At 51.8% G+C, this 18306-nt stretch overlaps 1 protein-coding gene across 2 annotated transcripts in view; it reads right to left on the minus strand.

Annotated features, from left to right (window-relative positions):
* OTUB2 (OTU deubiquitinase, ubiquitin aldehyde binding 2) overlaps window positions 1-6794 on the minus strand; it is a 17586-nt gene extending 10792 nt beyond the window's left edge. Inside the window, exon 1 of one of the 2 annotated variants that reach the window (XM_032837317.1) lies at window positions 6593-6794. In XM_032837317.1, the coding sequence (XP_032693208.1) occupies window positions 6593-6595 (3 nt within the window). In that variant the 5' untranslated portion in view covers window positions 6596-6794. Of the gene's footprint in view, window positions 1-6268; window positions 6449-6592 lie in introns of those variants that run through there. The other variant, XM_032837316.1, reaches the window with a different exon arrangement.
* Window positions 6795-18306: the final 11512 nt, after the last annotated feature.

Here is an 18306-nt window from a genome sequence, read left to right on the forward strand (position 1 = left end):
AGAGAGGGAGGAAGGGAAGCAGGCTCCCTGCTGAGCAGAGAGCCCGACGCGGGGTTCCATCCCAGAACCCCGAGATCATGACCTGAGCTGAAGGCAGAGGCTTTAACCCACTGAGCCACCCAGGCACCCCTCAGTAAGTACCTTTTTATTGAGGTACTTCACTCCCTCAATATTATTGATATTATTGATTGAGGGAAAGTATCAAATACTGAGGTATTGAGGGAATATTTGAATTTACCTCAGTATCAAATATTACTGATACTGACAGAGCACTGAGTATACTCAGTATACTGTATACATTATACTAATTTCCCTCAAAATTATTGAGTCCCTCAATACTGAGGGAATCAATTGAGGGAAAGTATATATAAAATATTCCCCCATAACCACTTTTAAGTGTGCAGTTCTGTGGCATTCTGTACACCCATGGTTGTGCAACTGTCACCACCTTCCATCCCCGGAACTTTTTCATCCTCCCCACCTGACACTCCACCCATTAAACATGAACTCCCCATCCCCGCTGCTGCCATCTGACCATCTCTGAATCTGTCTAGCCCAGGGATCTCATGTAAGTGGAATCCACTGGTCTTAAAACTACAGAGTTGTTTTATGTATGCACCTGTCTTAAATGTGCACACAGATTATTCTACACATACTGTGGCCTTTTTATTTTGCTTCACCCAATATTTTATTTTTTTTATTAACATATAATGTATTATTTGCTTCAGGGATACAGGTCTGTGAATCGTTAAGTCTTACACAATTCACAGCACTCAACCATAGCACATACCCTCCCCAGTGTCCATCACCCAGCCACCCCATCCCTCCTAGCCCCCTCCTCTCCAGGAACCTTCAGTTTGTTTCCTGAAATTAAGAGTCTCTATGGTTTGTCTCCCTCCCTGGTCCCATCTTATTTTATTTTTTACCTTCCCTTTCCCCCATGACCCCCGCCCCTCCCTGCCCTGCCTCTCAAATTCCTCATATCAGGGAGATCATATGATAATTGTCTTTCTCTGACTGACTTAGTTCGCTTAGCATAAGACCCTCCATAAGACCTCAAATAGCCAGAGGAATGTTGAAAAAGAAAACCAAAGTTGGCAGCCTCACAATTCCAGACTTCAAGCTCTATTACAAAGCTGTCATCATCAAGACAGTATGGCACTGGCACAAAAACAGACACATAGATCAGTGAAACAGAATAGAGAGCCCAGAAATGGACCCTCAACTCTATGGTCAACTAATCTTCGGCAAAGCAGGAAAGAATTTCCAATGGAAAAAAGACAGTCTCTTCAACAGATGGTGTTGGGAAAATTGGACAACTCCATCCAGAAGAATGAAACTGGACCATTTCCTTACACCACACACAAAAACACACTCAATACTATTTTAAGATCTGCCCCTCCTGACAAAAGGTTCACTGGTCGTTTTCTCCACCACAGGTGATGGAGCCTTGGGTTAGCTCTAGCGCCCCCCTGTGGTCGCAGGTGGATTTATCGGGGCAGCGTGGAGCATGGGGTTTTCCAGAATGGCCCAAGTCTGAGGTCCCTGCCCACGACCCCCCACCCCCCCGGCCCACCACCACCACCTCCCCAGCAGCACTGCCCTCATCACAGCTCTGGGGAAAAACAAGAGTCTCAAATGCCACGGAGAACTTGGGTATAGCCTCAAAGTACTGGCCCGTATATCTGGCACAATGCTCTCTGGGTTTGACATTGGCTGACTCTTAATTGGTATTATTTTATTATATTCTAATCGTGGCTGAAAATTTCCAGGATGTTGTTGAAAGGACAGGCCTGGCAATGTTCTGTCAGACCTAATCAGGACACCTGAAAGGATCTTAGTCTTTAACTGCTGGTGTGCAAATACATGCTAATTAAGTCAGGCAGAGGGCAAGTCGGCTTGGAAACAGCACTTAGCAGGTTAAGTCGAGGCCTGCATTTCAGAGTGAGAAAAGGACATTTCTGCCATCACTGGCTCTTCCCTGGCAGTCCTGGGACCCAGCCCCATGCACTCGCAAGCGGGCTGGGCATTCAGACCAGGTTTGAGTCCTCACTGGGAGCCTGGCCTCGGTCTCCCTGGCTTGGTTTCCTCCTGCAGCCTTAAAACCCCGGGTGGAAATCCAAGCACATACTGTGGCAGAGTGGATCCCAGCCTGAGGCCACACCCCCTCCAAGCAGGGGGAGAGTCAGGTTCCCCATTTTCCTCCGGTTTTCTCTCCAAAGCCTCTGCAGAACGAAAACCTTGCCACATAACCCCAAGCACTGCTCCAGCAGCCTCAGACCAGCAAAAAGCCAGGCTCCTCCAGCCCTGCACCTGTAGCCCAGTCTGCGCAAACAACCACTTTGGTTCAAAACCCTGAAAGCTTCTTGTGAAGAGGCCTCCAAGTGGGGACAGGGAGCGGCCCCTGCCAGGGTGATGGGGGAGTTCCAGTCCCACAGCTCTGCCTCCCTGCCCGAGGGAGCCCCATGTGCCCAGCTGTTCAAGGATCTCCAGGTACCCTTGGGAGATGATGGGATGGGCTGACAGGCTGCAGGACAGGGAGGGGCAGAGCCAAAAGGAGTAGGCTCTGGTAGCTCAGTCCAGCTGGCCCTGAAGGCCTGTCTCATGAGATGACATGTGACCCCAAGCAAGACCCCCGCCCTCCCATGAGTTCTCAGTAGGCTTCTCTTGGAATAGGTACAGCTCAAGATCTGAATTCAGTCTCCCTGGGCTTTCATGAGAAGCAAAACAGTAGGACAATAAAGCTCCAGAAGATCAGGGTCCTTGGTCCCTTTCGTTCAAAGTTGTACCCCAAGTCCTTGGAACATTCCAGCAGTTGGTGCCCAGCAGGTACTCAGTGATCACTTGCTGAGTGAAATGAAACCACTGTTGCTGGACATTCACTGTGGCAGGTGCTGTGGATTATCTCCTTTAAGCCTTGAAATATGTTTTACAAATGGACATGGAGGCACAGAGAGGTCAAGCCATCTGCCTGAGGTCACACAGTGAGGCAGTCTTTGGTAGGGACTCAGACCCTGCTCACCCAGCCCATCAAAAGTATTCAAGGGACACCTGGGGGGCTCAGCTGATAAAGCATGTGACTCTTGATCTCCGTTCAGGTCTTGATCTCGGAGTCGAAAGTCCAAGCCCCGAATCAGGCTCCATGCTGAGCTTGGGGTGTACTTAAAAAAAAAAAAAAGGATTCGACAGACCTGGGTGCCTTCCTGCACCTTCTTATCCTCTAGGAACAGAACCCACTTGACCCTCATGTGTGCCCTCTTGTCATTTCCTGCCACCTCCTCAATGGTCAGGACTCACACTTCTGCCTACAGAGCCCCTCTCAACGTGCCCTTTACTGCATCTGTGCACAGCCCCGAGCCCAGGCTCTGGGGTGCTGGTGGGCCCCAGTAGGCAGTGCCAAGCCCTCGGCCAGCCTGACTTTCCTCCGAGGCTGCTCCAGGGGCATGGCTGACCGCAGGCTGAGTCAGCCTCATTAACCAGGCCCAGTACCCCAGAAGCCACGACTCACCGCTTGGCCTGACCTCAAGCTACTGGCTCTTTCCCAGTAGAGGCCAGAGCTTCCAGGGGTCACCGGGACAGGGCTCAGAACCTGGCCAACCGTCCCTCTCCTCTCAGAAGCTCTTTGTCACTTCCCAAGTCTCCCTGGGGCCCTAGCCCTGGTCTTGCTTGCCCGGGACTGGGGTCTCCCCAGTGGGCTGCTGCTGGAGCTACAGGGAAACTCCCTTTGAATGGTCTACATTAGGACAGGATGGAGGATACATGAAGGTCTAGAATAATCCATTTTTTTATTGATGAGTGATCACAGTGTTTGGAGGGAAAAGATCTAGGGAAGACCTAGTGTCCAGAACTGGCTTCCTGTTGTTGCTATGGCAAGTGAGCAAATTCTGTGACTTAATAACACAGATTTGTTAGCCTGCATTTCTGGGGGCTCCAGGGGAAGACCCATTTCCTTACCTTTTTCACTTTCTAGAAGCTACCTGCGTTCCTTGGTTCATGATCCCCCTCCTTCCACCACTCCTCACGTGAACCCTCACGTGAACCCTCCTGCCTCTGCCCCCAGCCCTGTTATAAGGACCTTTGTGATGACATCACAGGCCCCACCTGGGTGATCCAGGCCCTCTCCCAGCTCAGTACCCATAACTTCACACCTGTGAGGCCCTTGTTGCCACGTGAGAGACCTTATTCATAGTTTCTGGGGATCAGGTGTGGAAATCCTTGGGGGGCTGTTCCTCAGCCTGCCCCCTCACATGCCCCTTCTGTGCTGTTCAGCTAAGGAAACAGGGAAGACCCTGCATCTGGGTGCCCCCCTCTCTTGAGTCACAATTATTGGCTAGCCTTGCAGAGACCCTGAACTCAGAGCCCAGCCACTCTCTCCTTTGACGCCCGGACTCACACATCTCCTAAAGGAGCCTCCGATTTTCGTCTCTGGCCCTGACCTCCCCCTGACGCTCTGGCTTCAAACAGCTAGGAGCCACCAGGATGTCTGACCAGCATCCCCGAGCTACTGTGCCCCAACTTCTCTCTCGCTCCACACCTGCCTCCCCTCCAGGGGTCTCAGCTCCCCAAAAGGCCCCCTCCATCCAGCCAGAGCTTATGCCAAACCCGGCACCCCTCTTGCTCTCCTCTTTTCCCCATCGGCTCTGCTCCTGGGTCAGGCCAGAGTTGCCATCATCTACCTTCAGGAAGGCTGCAACAGCACCGGCTTCTGCTCTTGCCCCCCTTTCCCACCATCCTCCAGGCTGCTGCACATGCAAGCCAGAGAAGGGCACAACTGTCCTCAATTTCCTCCCGGGGCTCCCCTCATGTAGGAAAGGACTCAGCCTTTTGATGACAACCTCCCAAGTCCTACAACAGCCAGCCTTGCTTCCCTCATGCTTCCAGGGATCCAGCCTCAGTAACCCTCTCTGTGTTCCTCCAACAAGACATGCCCATTTCTACCTCAGGGCCTTTGCACATGTTATTCCTGCTGCCCAGATGCTCCTCTTCTTAAGACTCAGGTGCCATCACTCCCTGAGTGCCCTGTGTCATGTCGCCCCTCCCCCACCACCTTGACTTGCTTTATTTCTTCAGCGCACCGGCTACCACGTAGGTTTGCTCGTTTCCTTGCAGTCTGTCTGTCCCTCCACTTAAATGTCAACAACACAAGGGCAGGGATTTTGTATGCCTGTCAAGACCAGATCCCCAGTACTTGGCACACGGTCATGCTCTAGAAATGCAGACTGAGTGGACGGGTGAACAAATGTCCAAGCCTCCAGCCCTGTGTCCGCCACACTGCCAGAGAGATGACCCAAGTCAGCCACATCGTACTTGTCCGAAGTATGTTACGGTTCTTGCCCCTCCCCATCGGCAGCATCCTGAAGGGGTGACCATCTCCCTGTGCAGATGCAGGAGGCAGGAGGCCAAGAAGAACCAGACACCTGTGACCACCGACTTCCAGGACTGTTGTCAGAGGAACAGCTGCAGCTAGTTACCTGGGCCAAGCACCCCACGTGGGTCACCTCGCTGTCCTCACAGTGCCCATTGTACAGACGCACAAAGTAGTGCTGGGTAAGGGGGAGCTGGGTGGGGGGGGGGGGGGAAGACCAACCAAAGCCTCTTGGCTTTCCAAGGGCTGGAGGAGGCATCTGAACTCAAGAGCTGTGCGACCCCAAGCCACCATAAGGGCCCCCAGCCCTCACACTCTACAGGTTCCCTGGAGCAGGGGGCTCAGGAATAAGGGATTTCAGGCCATCCTCACACCTAATCCCCTGCAGACTGCCTGACCCCTCCCCCCATGCCCTTGAAGGTGGACTGATGTAACACAAGGAGCACTGGACTGGGAGTCCAGAGGCTTGGGTTCAAGTCCCAGAGCCACCACAATCAGTCCCAGTCCCTTTCCTTACCTGGGCCTCAGTTTCCCCACCTACTCAAGTTCCAGGTTTGGCCTGGCTCAGGGTGTCTCTGGGGCCATTTTTGCTCCAACAAGACTCTGAATCAGGGGTTCCTCTAGTCTTCGCTTTGCCTAGACCCCGAATTCATGTGCCTCACAACTTGAGGCAGCCTCTCCATGGGCGTCCTAATGCACACACCCTCTGTTGATGTGCGGGATGGAGAGCATGTCCTGCGACCACAGCTCCTGCACCTCCTAAGTCACTTGTGGGGTTGGGGGAAAGGGGAGGTCTCCGATGGCCAAGGCCCTGAGTGGGTGGCGCCCCGAGCTGCCCACTGCCGGGCTACTTAACAAAGAGGACGACCTTAGTCCTGGAGCCTCCCAGTTCCCGTTCCTGTCCTTGCGCCGTCGGGGCGGCACCCTCGGGGACACCGGGGACGAGAGCGCCAGGGACGGGGTCCTAGAGGCCAGGCTGGGTCCCCTTCGCTGCGCGTCCACGGGGGACGGCGGGGCCTTACAGGGCCTTCCCAGGAAGGACGGGGCCCCCCCCAGCATCCGTCCCTATTCACCCCTCCGAGGGGTCCGAACGCCGCGGGAGCCACGCTGGGGACTGAGCCTGACGCTCATCTCCAGTCCCGCGAGCGCACATGCGCCCCGGCTGCGAGCCCGCCCACCGCGCCCCCTTCCAGCTCCTCCTCCCCCGGTTCCCCCCACGACACTGACCATAGTGACCGGAGCCGTCGGGCCAGGTCCCGCCCCAGCAAGGAGCGATCCGGTGCGGGAGGGCGCCACGGAAGCCACGGGCTGGCTCCGCCGTTGGGTCGGGCGGCAGGGGCCTCGAGGGCGTGGGGGCGAGCGGAGAATACACCCGACCGCTCCGCAAACCACAGGTTAGACCTCCACTGTGTCCCAGCAAGACACACGCCCCGCGATTGACGTCTGAAGTGGGCAATCAGAAGCCGGGACACAGACGTCACAGAAAGTGGGTGGGACTTCACGTGCCTTCAGCCTATGCTTTAGGGTTCATTTGACAGGGTGCCGCCCCCTTTTAAAGACACAGAAAGCTTTTAACTGGCAAAGGAGTTAGCCCAACCCAGAAAGACAGGTCTTCATTTGTAAAGGCTGATGGGCTTTTGACCAAAACTGCAAATTGAGGTCTTCTGAAAGATCAGTTGGCTCTCATTAATTCCTAAACAAGGCCACGTTTAAATATAGTTTGTTCAAGATCAGAGGACAGGTGCTTAGGGAACACGTGCCCAATAACATTTAAGTAAACTGCCTGCCCTTGTGTAGCTTCTAAATAATGTTTTACCCACTTCCAACTCATGAATCAGTAGGTTACCAGGCACCCAATTAATGGTTGTTAAATGAATGAATTTCCAGGATCGTTGATGCTGTGCCTCTGAAATTGTATGGCTGTCTATGTATGGCACAGACGTGAGTCAGGTTTGGTGACTCAGCCTGCATACAAGCTCATTATTACTGAACATCAAACACGGGAATATGTCTCATTCAAACATTCATTCACCAGCCCTCAGCCCCTGGAGGAGTTGCTGTGGTTGGAGGGGGGAGGATTTCTGGGGAAGGGGGCGCCTTTGCCCCCTTCCAATCCAATGCCCGTTGCATGTGCCCATTTTACAGGTGTTAATACTTCCAGGTGCGTGTATTAAGCAATTCCCCATTCCCACACTCGCTGTCCCACCCCAGGCATCAGGCTTGACTCTTGGACAAACATCTGTCTTCCAAGTGCATATCATTTAATATGATGGGGAATTTGGGGGTTAATCGTGGCTCAAGGAGCAAAAACAACAAAGACTAATTTTTATTGAGTACTCACTGTGTACTGAACACTGTCCTCAACTCTCAACCTGTATTATCCTACTTAATGTTCTCACAACTAATTTATGGGGATAGGTCCTATTATTACCATCCCTATTATCCCTGTTTTACAGATGAGGAAACTGAGGCACAGGAATATTAAGGTACTTGCCCAAATTCGCCTAGCATGCAGTGGGTTCAATCCCAGGCAGCCTGACTCTGGCAGAGTCTAGAGCTAGTCCGGGGCCCAGTGTTCCCTGTGAACCCCAGCTCAGTGCTCCTTTTTTTTTTTTTTAAAAGATTTTAATTATTTATTTGAGAGAGAGAGTGACAGAGAACGCAGAAGCACAGGTGGGGAGGAGAGGAAGAAGCAGACTGCCACTCACTGCTGTGTGGCCTCAGGTGACTTCCAGGCCCTCTCTGGACCTCTGATTCCTCACTTATGGAGAGAATTGGACAATCTGAGCAATTTCAAAAAAAGAGAGAGAGAGAGATACTTTAAAAATATTTTTAGTAAATGAGCCTTTTAAACAAAAAAATCTTACCCAGAATCTCAGTGTATGTGTAATGCACTCTTTTCCTTAACTGCCGCTGGAAAGAGTGGGGAAAACTGTCATCTCTTTGGTCCTAACAATCAGTCTTCTTCCTGAGCTCTCTGAGGGCTGCTAGGAAGAGAAAAACAGTCCAGTTGGTTTTCAGGCTGGGTCTGAGTTGGAACTGTGAACAGTCCTCTTAGGGCCTGCCCCACAGCTGGGTATAAACAAACATAATCTGGTCAGAATGGGCTCTCCTCTTCCTGCACTGCTTTGACCTGGAGGCTGGCTGGGCTGTCTGGGTGGAGGGGTCTGGAGGAGGCTGCTGCTGGGCCACAGGTTTGGAGATTAGGGTCTCAGCCTCCAGCAAAGGAGCTGGGCACATAGGAACTGGACCCCCTCTCTCTCCCAGCATTTAGGGCTGGGCTCTGTGGCCCACGTGACTCACAGTTGAACTTTCCCAGGCTGGCCAGGCCCTGGGTGTGCTCCCAGGAGGACCCCACATTATTACATACAGTGCGGCCCCAGCACACCTTTCTCACCCCCTTGCTCCCTCACTTCCCCACTTCCTTAAGTCATGAACTTAAGAGGATGGTTTCAAGTGCGAGAACCTTCCCCGTGCTTCCCCATCTCACAGCCTTTGCTCCTCGGGTGCACCTATTTCCCAGGCTCTGTGTGAAGCCCTCCTGGATGGCTGGGCTGGACATGAATTCCTCTGAATGTCCTCCACTCTGTTCATTGTTCTTCTATGGTGTGGGGATCCCTTGTGGCTGTGACCTGGAAGGGGCAGGAGGATGTGATAATTATAGGTATGGACAGTGGCATCAGGAATATTCGTGTTGTGATTCTCCTGTAATAGCTCTTGGGCGAGCCACTCCTCCCTGCGCCTCAGTTTCCTTGTCTGTAAAGTAGGAGTATTTGTACCCATTTCGAAGGTCAGTTGCAAAGACTAAATGAGATGACCCTGAAAAGCACTTGACATCGTCCTTAGTATCCAGTAAGTGCACAATATATGTGGGCTTTGCACGGTAGAAGGGCCTGAGTCTTTTTTATCCTTGTGTGACTAAGCCTGAAGGGAGCAAGATAAGAATGATCCTTGGGAAGACCAGGAACCCACAGGGTTCAAAGTGCTTCACCTCTGTGCTCTCGCCTTCCTCCTGGCTTCTCCCCACTCCTTCATGCGGAGCCTGCCACTCTGAGCTGGAAAGCTGGTTGAGATGCAAACCTGTGTGTCCTTCCCTGCTGGGGAAGATCTGGAAGAATCAGAGCTGGAGATGGAGTTAGCCCCCCTCCCCTCCCCAAGCCCGGCCTCCTGGGAGCCTCCCTGTCTCCCCCACCTCCCATCCCTGCCCCCCCACTCCCCGCTGGGGGCAGGGTGGAAGAAGAGCCTTTATTTTGGAGAAAAGATATTTCCAGGTAAAACAATGGAAGTTGGGAGATTTGAGAATGGGGAGGCAGGTCTGACCGAACGGGAGAACATACTGGAATTGGGGGAAGGGGTGGAAGCAGGTGTCCCAGAACAGGGGCACTCCTCACTCTGGCATCACCTGCTGGCACCGCCCAAGGGAATACAGGATCCTGACCTAGCTGGCGAAGATCCCTTCTGTCCCTCCCTTCAAGGCACTGTGTATATTAGGCCAAGGAGCGCAGCAGCAGGACCAGAGGCCGTCCATTCAACACTCCCAAAGATTCACTGCAGGTCTGATGGGCGGATGCACGACCTGCTCGGATATGCGCATCTGTGCGCAAAACAGATGAAAACCACTGCCCTCACTCAGCCTCCATTGTCTTGGGGATGTCACCACTAAACCCACTGCCCAGGACCACACTACCCCAAAAGGGTTGGCGGAGGATGGGGTGGGAGCCCCCTGCCCCCCGCCGAACAGTTGAGATTTAATTTTCCACCAGCCCCAGGAGAGGGGACACCCAGTGAGAGTTAACTTTACTGTGGGAAAGACGAAAGGACCGTGATCTTCCTTGTAACCTCAAAGTGGGGTCCAGGCTGCTCAGGCTTTCCAAGTGTGAGACAAGGCAATCTGGGAGAGAGAGAAATTTATCAGGCTAGGTTTACCCCACATCTCTGCTCACTTCTCAGATGAAACAGGACTCACAGCCCCAGGAGAGTGACAGATGGCCCAGGGCTCTAGCCGACTGCCCATCCGTGTGTTCCCCTAGGTCTGGGGTTTGAGAGCAAATGTTGGACCCCAGCAGCCCCCGGGGCCAGGGGGCGAATGCTATCGGGCTTCCACGGGAGGAGAGAGCAGTGGGTGTGGTTTACAGAAAGCTGAGGCCCAGGCAGGGTAGGGGTCCTGGGCCTGGTGGGAGCTGCCAGTCCCGGCCCGGTCCTCGCCATGCTGATGTGGGGCAGAGAGCCCAGCTCCTGGACAGCGTGTCCCAGTTATGAGACTGGACTGAAGCCTCGTGGACAGATGCAGAGCCAGATGCCTGCCCAGCCCCGCCCAGATGCCTGACCCCAGGAATAATAAACAGGTCATAAATGTTCATTTCTTCCAGTGAAATTTTGGGGTGATTTCTTACATAGCCTTAGATGACTAAGACAGCCTTTCTTGCTCTCAGCCACAGTCTGCTCCTCTGTGAAATGGGGTTAATGATACTTGTATTTCTGGGTTGCTTTGTGGGTGAGTGACCCCTGTTGCTTCCTCAGGCTCCCTCTGGAGACACAGTAGGGGTTCCACCCCACCATCCTCAGTACTGCTGTAGTCAGACAAGATAATGTCTAATTGCAAATTCTGGCAAGTGCTAGGAAAAAAGCAGACAGGGAGTGGTGGGACCCCGTAACTGAGGGCCCTGGTCTCATCTGGAGGGGAGGGAAGTCTCCTCAGAGGAGGTGAGTTTTGGGCTGAAGTCTCAAGGATGAGTTAGAGGAGGTGACATTTGTCCTTCTCTTCCCTGCCCCCAGCATTTGTCTCTTTCTCAGCACTTTGTGATTCTGTCCTGCCGTGGATCACAGGGCATGACGACTGCTGTGTGCCTGACTCGGGGCAGATCCCAGAGCACACAGACTACGTGAGGACAGTGTGCTGAGTTGGGGGCACACAGCACGTACTGCTGTGGTTGGGCCAGAGACGGGCCTGCAGGGATGAGGAGGGAGTGCGCAGAACAGGGAAGTGTGCAGGCTCGGGGAAGGCCACATGGGCATGACCTGGCAGCCGGCCGGCCGGGTGTGGAGTGGCAGGACAGAGGGTCTGAGGTGATGCCGAGATGTGCCCGCCCAGGGGAAGGAGCCATGGGGGAGTCAGCGCGAGACAGTACAGCCTCAGTGAGCCCGAGCTGAGCTCAGGGCCTGAGAGAGTCCCGTGAATGGCATCTCCCAGGACATGAAGAATAGAAAAGCTCAGGGCTCTGTGATCCCTGGAAACTCTCTAGGCCTCTGGAGAGCCTGTGTTTACAGATAATGGAGCTCCTCTGCCCAGGCCCCAGAGGCCCCCCGCCCCCCAAGCTCCGCCAGGGAGAACGCAAAGTGCAGCAGAAACACAGAGCAGCTTTCCTGGATCATCTGTTGTCCTCAAAGATTTTGGCAGGGAGAAAACATGCTATTTTTTTTCTTTTTTTTTTTTTTTTGTACAAGAATAACAGATTATGAAACATCAATGTGAATTAGCTTGTATAAAATTTTCCAGTGAAACACAAATGTGCAAAGATGTTCGGTTCCCCTCAGGCCTGAGCACCAGGTCCCTGAAAAAAATCTGGGTTCACTCTCCTGGGTCATGAGAGGCATTTAGGGGAAAGTTCTAGAAACTTTATTCAGAAAAAGTGCCCTAGCGCTGAGATCAGCCAGATTTGGGTTGTGCCACCTGGGGGCTGTGTGACCTGGAACGAGTCACTGTGCCTCTCTGAGTTGAAGTATTCGTTTCTTAGAAAAACCCTGTCCCTCCCAGAAGAAGTTGGAGCCCATGTTCCTCTCAGATTGGCTTTTCCACTCATGATTCTCGTCTTCTCACCACTTGCTGAAGGAGAATTAAAATGGGTGCATCTTCTAGGTGGCAGCATTTTTGGCCAGAAAAATTTCTTATATGGGATTACAGGAAAAAGGTGAAACCCAGGATGACAGGAATATGGGCGCACCCCTGTCCCCTACTGTGTCCTATCCGGGACTTGATAGCAAAATTCAATATAATAGGATAGTAAAAATCCTATAAAGGTCTTAGATCAATTTTCTGAAAACTTTTAAAATGATATGCTAATTCTTTTTTTTTTTTTTTAAGATTTTAGTTATTTATTTGACAGAGAGAAAGAAGGAGAGAGAGAGCACAAGCAGGGGGAATAGCAGAGGGAGAGGAAGCAGGCTCCCTGCTCAGCAGAGAGCCCAATGAGGGACTTGAACCCAGGACCCTGGGATCATGACCTGAGCTGAAGGCTGATAGACGTTTAACCAACTGAACTGTCTGGTCACCACAAACGATGTGCTATTCTATGTGAACTGGAACAAAACAATTTGAGAGCCCCTGACCTCCATGAGCCAATTTTGTAGAGAGTGTAGGATCTTATTTTTAGTCAAATCTTCCCAAACCCATCCTCTAGGTAATCTATCCAGCCGTTTGTGAATACATTAGTAATGGACAGGAATGTAAATATTAAATATAAATACGCATGCTCACACACACACACACACACACACACACACACGGGGTCCATCCCATTTTTCTATTCCCTTCCACCCCATCCATCCCAGTTCCATGTGTTAAGAGCCATGAGGTCCAAGAAGCTCAAACAAGAACAAGGCTCTGCTGGGTCCCCAGAGATGGGCGCCATCCTGGGTCTGGGGATGCTGGTGGCCCCCAGCTCCCTTTCCCCCTCATTCCTTGGTAGTATCCCAGGGTGACTAGCTGCAGTATCCTTGTGATCTGTGATGCTGTGGAAAGTGGGGTCAGGGAACTCTTCCCCGCACAGTTCCCCTGGAGAGCTCCTAAGCCCTTGGCCAGTTTATTAGGGCTCCCCCGGGGAAGTAGTGGGCCCTGAGCAGAAGACACGATGACCCTGAGGGCCAGGTAGTAGCCAAGATTCCTCTGCTCCCTGTGGACCCCTCACTTTTGTCTCCTCCCTGTTCCTTAAAAGTTTCACTTAGAGATTCACTCCTTTGTTTAAGACATGCATTCATTCATCATTACACTGAGTCTAGAAGGAGACTGTGCCAGACTGCACACTGGGGCTGGGGCAGCTGGTGAGGATGAAGCCCTGTCTGGTAGACCCAAAGCTAATATAATGCTATATGTCACATCTACCTTAATAAAAGACACATAAAAACAAACATAGAAACAGAAAAAGATGAGCCTTTCTCTTGAGAACGTCTCCTTCCAGTGGGGGAGTGTAAGCGTAAATGACTAAGAGACATCTACAAGCAAGCAGGTGCAACAGAGAAACTTCTGCCAGAAGCTGGGAGCCCCCAGGTGGGCTCTGCTCTCTCTGCCTATGGCAGGGACAGCTGGGGAGGCTTCCTGGAGGAGGTGAGGCTGGAAGTGGCAGGGGCGGGGCAGAAGGGACCTCCCGAAGATCACACACTCAGACTGCAGCTTATCCCCCTGCATAGGCCACCCCACCCCCCGCCCCCCACCCCCCGCATCTTGAGCTTGGGGTTGCTCTGGCTGGAGGCATTGCTTCTCCCAGGTCACAGCCTCTGAGCAGAGCCCCTGGACGCTGAAGGCTGGGAGCCATCTGAGAGTCACATCCCCACATGAGGAGGATTCCAAGCTCCGTGCTCAGAACAAAGGAGAAGCACTTCACTGTGAACGGGGATCCCCGGGGATCTTGCTAAAATGCCTTTCTCACAAGTCCCAGGGGATGCCCCGGTTGTAGGTCCTTGGAGCACACTTGGGGTGGCGGCAGGGGTCTGCACGCGCTCTCTCCATTCCCTCTGGATCTGTTAGAGATTGGAACATGGACTCCTGCTCTAGTTCTCGATTCTCGCTTATGTGTCCTTTAAGGAGACAGCTACGGGTCTTGTCCCCTGGGCTGTGCAACCTTAGGCGAGCGTTTCACCTCTCTGAGCCTGTCCCCTCGTCTGGAAAGTGGGGACTGTCGCTCTCAGGGTTGGAAGGCAGACCACCCACAGCCAGCATCCAGCACCTGTTATCTTCTGTTCTTCATGTTCTTTTTGTTACCAAACCGTTCCCAGTTACAAGGACAGTTGTTCCATTTGGAGCCAAAGGACTGGGGCTCCCAGCCCCACTCAACCACTAAGTGGCCACGCAACCTTGGACCAGTCACATCCCCATGGAGCTGCAGCTTCCCTTTCTGGAATATGGGACCCAGAAACCGATACTTCCCAGCTCCTGACTTGTAGGGAGGACGTGGGGAGGTAGAGTGGCCTGTAAGCAGCATTCTGGTTCTGCATTGGCAGGTGCTCACTGGGGCAGACCGTGGGAGCCCAGCTCTCCTGATTCACTCACGTACATCTCCTATCCCTGGCTCTGCACCAAGCCCAGCAGGCATAGAGGCTGAGGAACCACAGAGCGGCAGCTCCAGCCCTCGTGTGTCCCCTTCCATGGTGCTGGAGAGCAGCTGGGAACTCAGGGCTCCCACTGTCTGCATTCGGAATGCAGCGCCTCACACAGCACCGAGCAGTGCAGAGAACCCACGCAGCTGGTGGCCAGGAACAAGGGGGCACCAAAGGGCATGGAGATGCCTCATAACAGCAGTGGGGTGCATGCTGGGGCCAGGAACACAAGCCTTGAAGTAGCCCAGCTGTTCCCAGGCCAAGAGCAGGACTGGGCAGGACATCGCTCCCTGGGTGGGGGGCTGGGAGTAAAGGCTGGAAGGTCTGGTGCCTTTGTAGCAGGGCCCGTGGCAAGATAGTTCCTTCCATATGTTTCCTGTCATCCCCATCCAGCCACCTTCCTTACCTGGGAAATGGAACTCAGCATAAGACACCACATTTTAAGGCTAGAAACCGATGGGGACTAATTCAGAGTTGAGCCAGAGTCCCTGAACTTGGAGGAAAGACAGTATTCAGGGAGCCAAAAACCCTGTCTTCAGTTTTGAAGATGGTCCTGTAGGTGGGTGACAGCCAGCCTTTTTCTCAGGGACACCAAAGGAAGGATCAGTGAGATGCCAAGAAGAGTTAGTGTCCAGTAGTCTTTCCATTTTTTCAGTAAAGCTTTCTTTCTCTAGTTATAAAAGTGAAACATGGGGGCGCCTGGATGGCTCAGTCTGTTATGTGTCTGCCTTCGGTTGGGGTCCTGATCCTGGGGTTTTGGGATCGAGTCCTGCGTGGGGCTTCCTCCCTCTCTCTGTCAAATAAAAAAAGAAAATCTTTAAAGAAAAAAAAGTGAACCATGCTCATTGCAGAAGGTCCAGAAAATATACATACAAAAGCATAAAAAAGAAAATGAAAGATTAGAGTCCTGGGATCCAAAGCTAACCATGGTAAACATGGCAGAACCGAGCCCTTAGCCTCTTCTGACCATCCCAGCACTCCTTAGGAACACAGTTCATGCCCATGAGGTGGACTGGCTCCCCACACACTGGTGATGGTTGGGTTGCGGGGATCATGGAATTTGAAGGAGGTGCAGGTGTGTCCAGCAGCTCTTGCTATGATACTGTGTAACCAACGACCTTGGCTTCACTGGCTGGCAATTATAAGCATTTATTTCTCATTCAGTGTTGGCAGGTATAGTCTCTCCTTGGCAGAGCTCACTGGTGATAAGTCCCATTGCGGGTGAGGGTTGGTGGGAGGGGGGGAATCATGTTTTCAGCTTCTGATTATGTCATAATGCACTAATAGCCTATTGGCCAAAACAAGTCACATGGCCAACCTCGAATCAAGAGATGGAGAGGAGTCCCCGGCGCACCATGCGCCTCTGGCAAGCCCGTGGAAGTAGACACCGCCGCGGGGGAGGGGACACCTGGACCCCTGACTCGATGTCTTGCACTGGGTGGATATTAACGCCCCCTCCTCCCGAGGGCCATGACGCTCCCGCTCAGAAGCACTAGTTTAGTACATATCCTTCCACTCTTTTATACAGAGGACTTTAACCAAATTTGGCTTGGATTCTATTTTTTTAGATCCCTATAGAATTTTTTTACCGAATGGGCTTAGATTCTATTTTTTAAATCCCTCCATTTTTCCCCCCACTGAACTTTACATCCTATATTCATCCTTATACTATGTTTGAAAACACGTAACAATGGCTGCAGAATTACAAAATCACGACGTTTGGGCATTATTGGCTGAACTCTTCCTCTGAGATACTGAGGTCGTGTGCAGTTCGGGTACTTCAAGTAACGACGCGATGGACGTCTTGGTCTAAACACTCCGCGGGCACCTGTAACAGGCGTTTCTGGGTTTTGCCCGCCCAGTGTCGGGTCCCACCTCCCGGTGATCACAGTGGCCTGGTGTCCCTTCGGGCGAGCCACATGTCCCCTTCTTTCAGCCCATGTAGTTTATAACGCATTAGCACCCGCTCCAGAGGACGGAATCTAGTCATAAATGATGCGCCACCTCCCTTAAACTCAAAAATTTGACCCAAGCCTGGCCAATCAGAGGATGGATCTCCCCTAGTTACAGAGATTAGTTGAGGATTGGATGCCTCGCCCAAGCCTGGCCAATCAGGGATTTGTTTATAGAGAGACACCTGACCCAAGACGAGCCAATCAGAGTGAACCCTGGGACTTGCCCTGGGACTTACTGTGAAGGGGCCTTCTCTCGTTCTTCCTCTGACCTCCGCTTTGGAGAATGCGGAGCCGGGGTTGTTTACCTGGAACCGGAGAATGAAGCCAAGAGGTAGAACAGAGCCCAGAGACAGAATTCTGTCGACTTTGAGCCCCTGATCAAGCTGTGCCTGAAGCTAGAGTCCTTGGACTTTCACTTTTATAAGCCAGTGCATTCCCTTTTTGGCTTAAGTGAAGTTGAGTTGGGCTCTCTGTCAATTTTGAACCAAATAGCTCTGTTTTTTGTTTTTTTTTAGATTAAATTTCTTGGCTTGGAATTATGGAGCCAAAGGACATAAACATTTTTTTAAGCCCCTTGAGACCTCCAGTCGAATTGCTTTCCAGAAAGTTTATGCAAACAGTGTAAAGGTTTAGACACTAGCCTATCTTATAAGCATTAGCGTATTACCTTAATTTTTTCTTATGGGCAGAAATTATGTGATTTAATCTTATTTTTAGTGAGGTGAAAAGTGTTTCATTTTTTTTTAAGATTTTATTTATTTGACAGACAGAGATCACAAGTAGGCAGAGAGGCAGGCAGAGAGAGAGGGGGAAGCAGGTTCTCTGCTGAGCAGAGAGCCCGACGTGGGGCTCGATCCCAGGACCCTGGGATCATGACCCAAGCCGAAGGCAGAGGCTTAACCCACTGAGCCACCCAGGCACCCCAATGTTTCATGTTTATAGGCCATTTTTATTTTGTGATTTTCTGAATATGAACAATTGTCTTTTTCTTACTTTGTGAGTGCTCTTTAAATATCAAAATCATTGATCCTTTTCCAGATGTAGCATCATTTCCCCCCAGTTTATTGTCTTCAGCTATTTTGATGTGTTCCAAGGTAGATGCATTTTTAATTTTTTTAAAGATTTTATTTATTTATTTGACAGACAGATCACAAGTAGGCAGAGAGGCAGGCAGAGGAGGGGGAAGGCAGGCTCCCCGCTGAGCAGAGAGCCCGATGTGGGGCTCCATCCCGGGACCCCGAGATCATAACCTGGGCCGAAGGCAGAGGCTCAACCCACTGAGCCACCCAGGCGCCCCACATTTTTAATTTTTATGAAGTCAGATTATTTTCAGGTTTCCCTTCTGTGGCTTTCGTGCTTCCTGACTAAAGAGCAGGTCAACAAAGACCAGATTTTCTTCCTTTTTTTTTTTTTTTTGACATTTACACACCCAGTATTTCTTACCCTGATGTGGGAGAGCCCTCTCATTGCAACTGCCCCAGTTCTTACTAAGAATGCAGATTCCTGGGCCCCCCACCCAGAATCAGCATCTCTGAAAACAGGCTCTAGGTATCTCCATGGTTAGCAAGTGTCATGGTGGTTTTAAGGAACATGGAAGTTGGAAAGCAACCACTCAATGGAACTGGAATGTCCTACTGTATATGGTCTAAAAAGAGGACATAATTTTATTTTCCCATC

Source organism: Lontra canadensis, unplaced genomic scaffold (genome assembly GCF_010015895.1).
Source record: "Lontra canadensis isolate GAN:19392208 unplaced genomic scaffold, GSC_riverotter_1.0 scaffold98, whole genome shotgun sequence".
Lineage (NCBI taxonomy): Eukaryota > Metazoa > Chordata > Mammalia > Carnivora > Mustelidae > Lontra > Lontra canadensis.